Source organism: Pseudophryne corroboree, chromosome 6, assembly GCF_028390025.1.
Source record: "Pseudophryne corroboree isolate aPseCor3 chromosome 6, aPseCor3.hap2, whole genome shotgun sequence".
In the NCBI taxonomy this organism is placed as follows: domain Eukaryota; kingdom Metazoa; phylum Chordata; class Amphibia; order Anura; family Myobatrachidae; genus Pseudophryne; species Pseudophryne corroboree.
The window spans coordinates 589,379,872-589,392,320 of NC_086449.1; the positions used below are offsets into that span (position 1 = coordinate 589,379,872).

Genomic DNA, 12,449 nt, shown 5'->3' on the forward strand with positions numbered 1-12,449 from the left:
GAGCGCAGCGAGGCACCTTGCCCGAAGCATGATGAGCGTAGCGAGCCATGCGAGGGTACACGGTGCACTAATTGGGGTTCCTTGTCACTTTACGAAGAAAACGACACCAAAAACAGTAAAAAAACTCATGTCGACCTTTTTCCATGTAGAACTAGTACATGTCGACATATTGACCATGTCGACCTAGTGACCATTTCGACCTACTGCATGTCGACCAATAGTGGTCGACCTAATGACTGTCAACCAAAGTGTGGTCAACCTAATGGCCCATACCCGGATTCACCTAGTGAATTCAGAAAATGGTATTTTAACCAAAGTGGGCCTGGGTGCAAATCCTAGCTATCTTATGTGCATGCAGCATAGTTCTGCCAATATCTTCAGAAATATTGTGCTGGTTATTTTGAAGGAGTCGTGGTGACGGCATCAGCCTGACTGGCTCTTGTACTGGGGTGCAGGTGTGCAGTCCATGACTCATACAGTAGATATACCCATGAATCAAACAGTAGATATACCCATGACTCATATAGTAGATATACCCATGAATCAAACAGTAGATATACCCATGAATCATACAGTAGATATACCCATGAATCATACAGTAGATATACCCATGAATCAAACAGTAGATATACCCATGACTCATACAGTAGATATACCCATGAATCAAACAGTAGATATACCCATGAATCATACAGTAGATATACCCATGAATCAAACAGTAGATATACCCATGAATCAAACAGTAGATATACCCATGAATCAAACAGTAGATATACCCATGAATCATACAGTAGATATACCCATGAATCATACAGTAGATATACCCATGACTCATACAGTAGATATACCCATGAATCGTACAGTAGATATACCCATGAATCATACAGTAGATATACCCATGACTCATACAGTAGATATACCCATGACTCATACAGTGGATATACCCATGAATCATACAGTAGATATACCCATGAATCATACAGGAGATATACCCATGACTCATACAGTAGATATACCCATGAATCATACAGTAGATATACCATGACTCATACAGTAGATATACCCATGAATCATACAGTAGATATACCCATGAATCATACAGTAGATATACCAATGACTCATACAGTAGATATACCCATGAATCATACAGTAGATATACCCATGACTCATACAGTAGATATACCCATGAATATACCCATGAATCATACAGTAGATATACCCATGAATATACCCATGAATCATACAGTAGATATACCCATGAATATACCCATGAATCATACAGTAGATATACCCATGAATCATACAGTAGATATACCCATGACTCATACAGTAGATATACCCATGAATCATACAGTAGATATACCCATGAATCATACAGTAGATATACCCATGAATATACCCATGAATCATACAGTAGATATACCCATGACTCATACAGTGGATATACCCAAGAATCATACAGTAGATATACCCATGAATCATACAGGAGATATACCCATTTCTCATACAGTAGATATACCCATGAATCATACAGTAGATCAGGGGTGTCAAACTCAAATTCATCGGGGGCCGCATCAGCAGTTTGGTCCCCATCAAAGGGCCGGTTGTATCTGTAGGTCTATCCAAAATTTACCGCTCCACCTGCCTTATATGTGCCCAGCCATCTGCCCCCTTTTAAAGTGCCCAGCCATGTGCCCCCTTTTATAGTGCCCAGCCATGTGCCCCCTTTTATAGTGCACAGGTCCCCATTTTACACATTGCGGCAGGCACAGGTCCCCATTTTACACATTGCGGCAGGCACAGGTCCCCATTTTACACATAGCGGCAGGTACAGGTCCCCATTTTACACATTGTGGCAGGCACAGGTCCCCATTTTACACATAGCGGCAGGTACAGGTCCCCATTTTACACATTGTGGCAGGCACAGGTCCCCATTTTACACATTGTGGCAGGCACAGGTCCCCATTTTACACATAGCGGCAGGTACAGGTCCCCATTTTACACATTGTGGCAGGCACAGGTCCCCATTTTACACATTGTGGCAGGCACAGGTCCCCATTTTACACATTGCGGCAGGTGGTGGAAGGAGGGAGAGAGAGAGAAAGAGAGGAAGGGAGAGGGGCTGACTTACATTTGAAGCGTTTCTCGCCGCTCTTCAGCCGCCTCTCCCTCCTCGTCTGCGCGGCTCCCTTCTCCCTCCTCCGACGGGGTTTCGTTGAATGACGCGTTTGCGCCGTGACGTCACGACGCAATCGCGTCATTCCGCGAAACCCCGCCCCCCCCCCGAGCTGGGCACTCGGGAGAAGGGGGTTTCATGGCGGCGGCACCGCGGGCCATCAGACGAGGTCTGGCGGGCCGGATTTGGCCCGCGGGCCTTGTCTTTGACACCCCTGCAGTAGATATACCCATGAATCATACAGTAGATATACCATGACTCATACAGTAGATATACCCATGAATCATACAGTAGATATATACCCATGACTCATACAGTAGATATACCCATGAATCATACAGTAGATATACCCATGAATCATACAGTAGATATACCCATGAATATACCCATGAATCATACAGTAGATATACCCATGAATCATACAGTAGATATACCCATGAATATACCCATGAATCATACAGTAGATATACCCATGAATATACCCATGAATCATACAGTAGATATAACCATGAATATACCCATGAATCATACAGTAGATATACCCATGAATCATACAGTAGATATACCCATGAATCATACAGTAGATATACCCATGAATTACAGCTACGTGCTGTAAGACTAGGAGTGATGTTAGTGGGGCTACCCCTGCAGTAGCTACTGCCGCCCTACTCTAAATGACTTTCATTATAACTGCATCAGATATCATTAAGCTATTTATATTAATATAACACAGTTTGATGTCATCGCTTTGTACTAGGAATTTCTCATAATTCTTTTAATCCTTCTCATAATTCTTTTGGTGCTTTAATAAACTGAAAGAACAAACCCAAGACAGGTCTAGTGAAATTACTGTTTTAGTCACATTTCCACTATAATGGTAACCCTCATATGAGTTAGTAATATAGTGATTGTTCATAGCCTTCAAATGTGAATATCTTGAGAAAGTCATTAAATATAGTATACATAGGGAAGAGCCTGACATCTTGGATTCAATGCTGGGATGCTTATTGACAGCTCTGTAACAGCCGTTTCCCATTCTATTCCACAGCTGCTGATGTGCTTTACTTTACTAGTCACTTTCACATATTCATGAATTATAAAAAGCCAAGTCCAACGTAATGTATAACTCTCTCCTATCCGCCGATGTTTTCCTGCTCAGTTATTTGGCCAGAAGTTTTAGACAGGAAAAATCAAAATAATTCTGCAGCTGATGCAAGTGCAACTGATATGAGAAATGTTATAGAGCACAGACATTATCATAAAACAGTCATGCATATGGCTATGGTTTTTTCCCATGGATTTCAACAGATAAAAATGTCACGATTAAACTTAAAATACGATTAACATACAGTATATACAGTAAGCACATATGCAATGATATATTTCTTGGCACATTGGGGGTAATTCCAAGTTGATCGCAGCAGGAATTTTGTTAGCAGTTGGGCAAAACCATGTGCACTGCAGGGGAGGCAGATATAACATGTGCAGAAAAAGTTAGATTTGGGTGGGTTATTTTGTTTCTGTGCAGGGTAAATACTGGCTGCTTTATTTTTACACGGCAAATTAGATTGCAGCTTGAACTCACCACACCCAAAACTAACTCTCTCTGCACATGTTAAATCTGCCTCCCCTGCAGTGCACATGGGGGGTAATTCCAAGTTGATCGCAGCATGATATTTTTTAGCAGTTGGGCAAAACCATGTGCCCCTCCTGCAGTGCACATGGTTTTGCCCAACTGCTAAAAAATTTCCTGCTGCGATCAACTTGGAATTACCCCCTTTATGTCATGTTGTGGAGTGGACAAATAGTGCGATCTGCTGGACAGAATGTGAAAAAAAATATTTTAAAATAAATACTTTCACATTATCTGATTTAAGTAAATCCCGTATGAGACAAGTGTTATATTTCCCTGAATAAACCACACAATTTCACTTCACCACAATTTTGTGAAATACAGATATTTATTACTGAATGGGACAATGACATCTGACTCTCCATTACCACAATTACAAAGGTGAAATCTTCCACCCTACTCTCTAGTGGGTGCTAGGTGGACAGACAAGTTCTAATCAGCATCTAGGTAGGAAGGGGTTGCAGTCAATTTACCTCCAATCAAAATCCAGACAGCAATTGACCGATGGTCAAAATCCTGACAAGGTGAAAATCCTGACATGGACAAAATACCGACATTTAAAATACCGACATGTAAAATGCCGACAGGTCAAAATGCCGACATGATTTTTTCATGATTTTTTTCATTGAAACCGACTTGTTCATACTTTACCATCCCAGTGGACCTGGAGGGGGAATATAATAGTGTGCCCGAAGCATGGCGAGCGCAGCGAGCCATTCGAGGGGACGCGGTACACTTATATGGTGTCCATGTCAACCTATGTCGACATACACACAAAAACAATTAAAAATGCATGTCGGTATTTTTACCTGTCGGCATTTTACATGTCGGTGTTTTGTCCATGTCGGGATTTTGACCATCGGTCAATTGCTGTCGGGATTTCGACCGTCTGGGTTTTGATTGGAGGTATTTCATACCGATCCCGTAGGAAGTAATCACTTCAGGTACTTAGCAAGCACTGGCCCATGCCAAGAATGCCAGCTGTAAAAGGAGACTGGACACTTCCCTGTTGCAGAATAGTATAGGACAGGGAAATGACAGCGTGCAGCACCATTTACATATGCTGTGAATTGCTATATTCCTATTTGCCCATTGTTTCTTACATGGTCCTTTTTGAAGTGCGTACAAGGAGTCTCCTGAACGCTTTCCGGAAATCCCGGTTAAAGACAGTATATATGACAGGGTTCAGGCTGCTATTGCAATATCCAATCCAGAAGAAAAAGTTAAAGAGAGCATCAGAAATGCCACACCTGCCCTTACATACAGACTCCAGGCTGTAGGTGAAGAAAAATGGGAACCAGCAGATGACAAAGCCACCTATCACCACAGCTAGCACAAAGGTTAGCCTCTTCTCCCTCAGCTGTGTCAGGCGGGTCTGAGAGACTGAGACTAACCTGTCTCTGCGTTGCTGGCCCCGGTTTATGGTCCAAGACAGTCTTTTACCTTTAGCATTGTTGGTCCCATCACCTGTTTTCTCGTATGCTGAATCTGGTGGTATCTTGTGGATTGAAGATGAGCTCTCCTCCATGTCCATTGCCTCTGCATCATGGTCGTTGGGTAGGTTACCCTGGGCTAAGCACTCCTGGTGACAACATGCGCCTTGCTGGAGACTGCCACAGTCAGAAAGCGCATTTCTGAGATTGGACACTGTAGAGGCTCGATGCTTGGCTACACGGTAGATGCGACAATATAGCAGTATCATAATAATGCAAGGAAGAAAGAAGGATACAGTGCACGAAAACAAGACATACCAGGTGTCATCGTTTAGGTTACACTTCCATTCTTCATGAGAACTTGTTTTTAGCAGTGGTGGGAAACAGATGATGGCAGACACCACCCAAATGACTGCAATCATGCTCTTTATCCTCTTAGGTGTGCGCCTCATGTTGTACCGTACTGCTTTGGTAACAGACCAGAAACGGTCCATGCTGATGGCGCACAAGTGAACAATAGACGAGGTGCAGAAGAGAATGTCTAAAGCGAGGTACATGCTGCACCAAATATTCCCAAAGGCCCAGTAACCCATGACTTCTTTGGCCAAGGAGAAAGGAATGATCAAAGCTCCCACAAGAATGTCTGCTGATGCCAGGGACACAAGGAACAAGTTCTGTGGGGCCCTCAGAGCCCGACTAGTGAATATTGCTAAAACCACTAGAATGTTGCCAATGACTGTGGACAGAATGATGGACCCCACTGCAATAATAATTAGGGCACTCTCCCATGCTGCATAGGGCCAGCTCCCCAGCTCTTGCTGGCTGCTGTTTCCAGACTTGTTGTAGATGCCAGAAGATGTTAAAGTTGTAAACTCCATCTTAGTCACATGATAAAGATAGCTGAAGTCACCATTAATGAAGTCATTGTCCAGCAGATCCTCCATGCATTATAGTAGTGACAGTTCATGTATTACTGAACATGTACCTATAATTGTACTGACACATGTTGTCAGAGTCAGCAGCCAAAGTATGGGGACTGTGAGGCACAAAGCAGAGATGTCAGAAGTACAATCTCTCACCTCATTTCTTTCAGCGTCTATACACAGATAACCCCCATCAGAAGACCTCCAGCATTCCAGAGACCCAGACAATGCATTCCTTCAGCACTGATCCCAGCACTCTTCTCCTGAATGTACACACTCCAAGTATGCTGCATGTGTCAGTCAGTGCTGCTATTCTTCATGTGGCTGTTTACTGTTTGCCTGTCCTACTTGGCTGCAGACTGGGTACATTTCCCTCACTTAGGTGCCAGGGGTAAGGGTGGAACAGTTCTACAGTGCCCTCATCTCACTGCTTTGTGGTCTCAGCACCTAGCACAGGATCCTCCTTCCTTCTGCAGCAGCAGCAGCAGCACGCAGTCCGGGCACAGGATTCTCCCCAGTCCGGGTGGGATCTTCTCCTCTCCACTAGTTCTGCAGGTCTCGTAACTAGCAGGCATTGTAAGTATACAAGAAGCATGCACTGTGCAAGCAGCACCGCCCCACTCGTGCCGTGGGAGGGATTACTAGTAGTCAGGACAGGATTATATAGTGAGGAGCCAGGTGTGTGAGGGATGATGGGCTCGGATAGTGTTCTGTTTATTATAGTAATACAATTATATATACTGTTGTATGTAAACATGTCACACACAGATGTTTATTTTCTTTTCTCTTTCTATTAATACTTGCAGACTTCATATCCTCTATACGTGTCCCTGTAGAGGGCAATGCCCTGTGGGGACAGCAGGGGAAGAGGAGCATTGGAAATATGTATATTTTAGGAACATAACTATGATGAGAATCTTCCCCAACATCCTTTTCTGTAATGCGTTTGGGTATTATATATGAGATCACAGCATGTACACATTCACGTCCAGCAGATATTCTCACGTACAGACACATACTCATAATAAATAGGATCCATTTCACAAAACAGCTACTTCAGAACATTGATATTTGCTGTGACTACTCTGTTAGGTAATGATTGCACATTTCCACATACATCACTGTAGCTGCTGGAAGTAACTCCTGACCCTAATATGTTTCTCTGACGTCCTAGTGGATGCTGGGTACTCCGTAAGGACCATGGGGAATAGACAGGCTCCGCAGGAGACTGGGCACTCTAAAAGAAAGATTAGGTACTATCTGGTGTGCACTGGCTCCTCCCTCTATGCCCCTCCTTCAGACCTCAGTTAGAATCTGTGCCCGGCCCGAGCTGGTTGCACACTAGGGGCTCTCCTGAGCTTCTAGAAAAGAAAGTATTTGTTAGGTTTTTTATTTTCAGTGAGATCTGCTGGCAACAGACTCACTGCTACGTGGGACTTAGGGGAGAGAACCAAACCTACCTGCTTGCAGCTAGCTTGTGCTTCTAGGCTACTGGACACCATTAGCTCCAGAGGGATCGAACACAGGGCCCGACCTCGATCGTCCGTTTCCGGAGCCGCGCCGCCGTCCCCCTTGCAGAGCCAGAAGACGGAAGAAACCGGAGGAAATCGGCGGCTGAAGACTTCTGTCTTCATTAAGGTAGCGCACAGCACTGCAGCTGTGCGCCATTGCTCCCTATGCACACCACACACTTCGGTCACTGATGGGTGCAGGGCGCTGGGGGGGGGGGGGGGGGGGGCTGGGCAGCAATTAGAGTACCTTACATGGCAAAAAGCACATAATACAGTCTAATAAACTGTATATGTGCATAATCCCCCGCCATAAAAGTATATAAAAAAGCGGGAGAAGTCCGCCGAGAAGGGGGCGGGGCTATCTCCCTCAGCACACCGGCACCATTTTCTCTTCACAGCTCCGCTGGAAGACAGCTCCCCAGGCTCTCCCCTGCAGTTTCCAGGCTCAAAGGGTAAAAAAGAGAGCAAGCACTAAATTTAGGCTGAGTATATTAAGCAGCTATAGGGAAAATTCACTTTTGTTAGTGTAAATCCCTGTTTATATAGCGCTGTGGTGTGTGCTGGCATACTCTCTCTCTGTCTCCCCAAAGGACTTTGTGGGGTCCTGTCCTCAGTCAGAGCATTCCCTGTGTGTGTGTGCGGTGTGTCGGTACGGCTGTGTCGACATGTTTGATGAGGACGCTTACGTGGAGGCGGAGCAGGTGCCGATAAGTGTGATATCGCCCCCTGCGGGGCCGACACCTGAGTGGATGGATATGTGGAAGGTATTAACCGACAGTGTCAACTCCTTACATAAAAGGTTCGATGACGCAGCTTTGGGACAGCCGGCATCTCAGCCCGCGCCTGCCCAGGCATCTCAGAGGCCGTCAGGGGCTCAAAAACGCCCGCTACCTCAGATGGCAGACACAGATGTCGACACGGAGTCTGACTCCAGTGTCGACGAGGATGTGACAAATATACAATCCACTAGGGCCATCCGATGCATGATTACGGCAATGAAAAATGTGTTGCACATTTCTGACATTAACCCGGTTACCACAAAAAAGGGTATTATGTTTGGGGAGAAAAAGCAGCCAGTGACTTTTCCCCCATCTGATGAGTTAAACGAATTGTGTGAAGAAGCGTGGGGTTCACCAGATAAGAAACTAGTAATTTCTAAACGGTTACTAATGGCGTACCCTTTCCCGCCAACGGATAGTTTACGCTGGGAGACATCCCCTAAGGTGGACAAGGCGCTCACACGCTTATCAAAAAAGGTGGCACTGCCGTCTCAGGATACGGCCGCCTTAAAGGAGCCTGCATATAGAAAGCAGGAGGCTATCCTGAAGTCTGTGTATACACACTCAGGTACTATACTGAGACCTGCTATTGCTTCAGCATGGATGTGCAGTGCTGCAGCAGCGTGGTCTGATTCCCTGTCTGATAACATTGATTCCCTTGACAGGGACACTATATTGCTAACCATAGAGCATATTAAAGACGTAGTCTTATATATGAGAGATGCCCAGAGGGACATTTGCCGGCTGGCATCTAGAATTAATGCGATGTCCATTTCTGCCAGGAGAGTATTATGGACTCGGCAGTGGACGGGTGATGCTGATTCTAAAAGGCACATGGAAATTTTGCCTTACAAGGGTGAGGAATTGTTTGGGGACGGTCTTTCGGACCTCGTATCCACAGCCACAGCTGGGAAGTCGACCTTTTTACCTCAGGTTCCCTCACAGCCTAAGAAAGCACCGTATTATCAAGTACAGTCCTTTCGGCCTCAGAAAGGCAAGCGGGTTAGAGGCGCCTCCTTTCTGCCCAGAGGCAGGGGTAGAGGGAAAAAGCTGCACCATACAGCCAGTTCCCAAGAACAAGAATCCTCCCCTGCTTTCACTAAGTCCACCGCATGACGCTGGGGCTCCACATGTGGAGCCAGGTGCGGTGGGGGCCCGTCTCCGGAACTTCAGCGACCAGTGGGTCCGCTCACAGGTGGATCTCTGGGTTCTACAGGTGGTATCTCAGGGATACAAGCTGGAGTTCGAGACGTCTCCCCCTCGCCGTTACCTCAAATCAGCCTTGCCAGCTACTCCCCAGGACAGGGAGGTAGTACTGGCGGCAATTCACAAGCTGTACCTCCAGCAGGTGATAATAAAAGTTCCCCTCCTTCAACAGGGACGGGGTTACTATTCCACAATGTTTGTGGTACCGAAACCAGACGGTTCGGTGAGAACCATTCTAAAATTTAAATCCTTAAACGCTTATATAAGGAAGTTCAAGTTCAAAATGGAATCGCTCAGGGCGATTATTGCAAGCCTGGAAGAGGGGGATTACATGGTATCACTGGACATCAAGGATGCTTACCTACATGTCCCCATTTACCTACCTCACCAGGAGTACCTCAAGGTTGTGGTACAGAACTGCCATTACCAATTCCATACGTTGCCGTTTGGTCTGTCCACGGCACCGAGGGTGTGTTCCAAGGTAATGGCCAAAATGATGATACTCCTTCAAAAGAAGGGAGTTATAATTATCCCGTACATGGACGATCTCCTTATAAAGGCGAGGTCCAAGGAGCAGTCGTTGATCGGAGTAGCACTATCTCAGGAAGTGCTACAACAGCACGGCTGGATTCTGAATATCCCAAAGTCGCAGCTGGTTCCTACGACGCGTCTGCTGATATTGGGCATGTTTCTGGACACAGAACAGAAGAAGGTTTTTCTCCCGGAGGAGAAGGCCAAGGAGTTGTCATCTCTGGTCAGAGACCTCCTGAAACCAAAACAGGTGTCGGTGCATCATTGCACGTGAGTCCTGGAAAAGATGTTAACTTCTTACGAAGCAATTCCCTTCGGCAGGTTCCATGCAAGGAACTTTCAGTTGGAAGTGAGGATCGCATCTTCAGATGCATCGGCTGATCACCCTGTCCCCGAGGGCCAGGGTGTCTCTGCTGTGGTGGCTGCAGAGTGCTCATCTTCTCGAGGGCCGCAGATTCGGCATTCAGGACTGGGTCCTGGTGACCACGGATGCAAGCCTCCAAGGTTGGGAGCAGTCACTCAGGGAAGAAACTTCCAAGGACAATGGTCGAGTCAGGAGACTTCCCTACACATAAATATTCTGGACCTAAGGGCCATTTACAATGCCCTAAGGCAAGCAGAACCCCTGCTTCGAAACCAGCCGGTGCTGATTCAGTCAGACAACATCACGGCTGTCGCCCATGTAAACCGACAAGGCGGCACAAGAAGCAGGATGGCGTTGGCAGAAGCCACAAGGATTCTCCGATGGGCGGAGTATCACGTGCTAACACTGTCAGCAGTGTTCATTCCGGGTGTGGAAAACTAGGAAGCAGACTTCCTCAGCAGGCACGACCTCCACCCGGGAGAGTGGGGACTTCATCCAGAAGTCTTCACGCAGATTGTGAACCGTTGGGAACGGCCACAGGTGGACATGATGGCATCCCGCCTCAACAAAAAGCTAAAAAAGTATTGCGCCAGGTCAAGAGACCCTCAGGCGATAGCTGTGGACGCACTAGTGACACCGTGGGTGTACCAGTCGTTTTATGTGTTCCCTCCTCTTCCTCTCATACCCAAGGTACTGAGGATAGTAAGTAAGAGAGGAGTAAGAACTATACCCCTAGTTCCGGATTGGCCAAGAAGAACTTGGTACCCAGAACTACAAGAAATGATCTCGGAGGACCCATGGCCTCTGCCTCTCAGACAGGACCTGTTACTGCAGGGGCCCTGTCTGTTCCAAGACTTACCGCGGCTGCGTTTGATGGCTTGGCTGTTGAACGCCGGATCCTAACGGAAAAGGGCGTTCCAGATGAAGTGATTCCTACGCTGTTAAAGGCTAGGAAAGACGCTGCCTGAAGTTCAGATGTTGTTAGGGGAGTGCTGCATATTCAGCCCCTTTTGTGCCTCCAGTGGCACCTTGGGATCTCAACGTAGTGTTGGATTTCCTGAAATCACATTGTTTTGAGCCACTTCAGAACGTGGAGTTGAAGTATCTCACGTGGAAAGTGATCATATATATTTGGCCTTGGCTTCGGCTAGGCGTGTGTCAGAATTGGCGGCTTTGTCATGTAAAAGCCCTTATCTGATCTTCCATAGCGACAGGGCAGAATTGAGGATTCGTCCCCAATTTCTCCTTAAGGTGGTATCAGCGTTTAATTTGAGCCAACCTATTGTGGTGCCTGCGGCTACTCGGGACTTGGAGGCCTCCAAGTTGCTGGATGTAGTCCGGGCCCTGAAAATCTATGTTTCCAGGACGGCTAGAGTCATAAATACTGACTCGTTGTTTATCCTGCATGCACCCAACAAGCTGGGTGCTCCTGCTTCTAAGCAGACTATTGCTCGCTGGATCTGTAGCACGATTCAACTTGCACATTCTGCGGCTGGACTGCCGCATCCTAAATCAGTAAAAGCCCATTCCACGAGGAAGGGGGCTCTTCTTGGGCGGCTGCCCAAGGGGTCTCGGCATTACAACTTTGCCGAGCTGCTACCTGGTCGGGGTCAAACACGTTTGAAAAATTCTACAAGTTTGATACCATGGCTGAGGAGGACCTTGAGTTTGCTCATGCGGTGCTGCAGAGTCATCTGCACTCTCCCGCCCGTTTGGGAGCTTTGGTATAATACCCATGGTCCTTACGGAGTACCCAGCATCCACTAGGACGTCAGAGAAAATAAGAATTTACTCACCGGTAATTCTATTTCTCGTAGTCCGTAGTGGATGCTGGGAGCCCGTCCCAAGTGCGGATTTTCTGCAATACTTGTATATAGTTATTGCTTAACTAAA

General features: G+C 46.5%; 2 protein-coding genes across 2 annotated transcripts in view; one reads left to right on the plus strand and one right to left on the minus strand.

The window, feature by feature from the left end:
- Nucleotides 1-4,118: 4,118 nt before the first annotated feature.
- On the minus strand, nt 4,119-6,770 carry LOC134933041 (alpha-2Db adrenergic receptor-like). Its single transcript, XM_063927987.1, has one exon. The coding sequence runs from the start codon at nt 6,184-6,186 to the stop codon at nt 4,909-4,911; it is 1,278 nt and encodes a 425-aa protein (XP_063784057.1). The 5' UTR covers nt 6,187-6,770; the 3' UTR covers nt 4,119-4,908.
- Nucleotides 6,576-12,449, plus strand: part of LOC134933042 (uncharacterized) — a 49,570-nt gene continuing 43,696 nt past the window's right edge. Inside the window, exon 1 of the mRNA XM_063927988.1 lies at nt 6,576-6,741. The gene's annotated coding sequence lies outside the window, so the exon portion shown is untranslated. The remainder of the gene's footprint in view (nt 6,742-12,449) is intronic.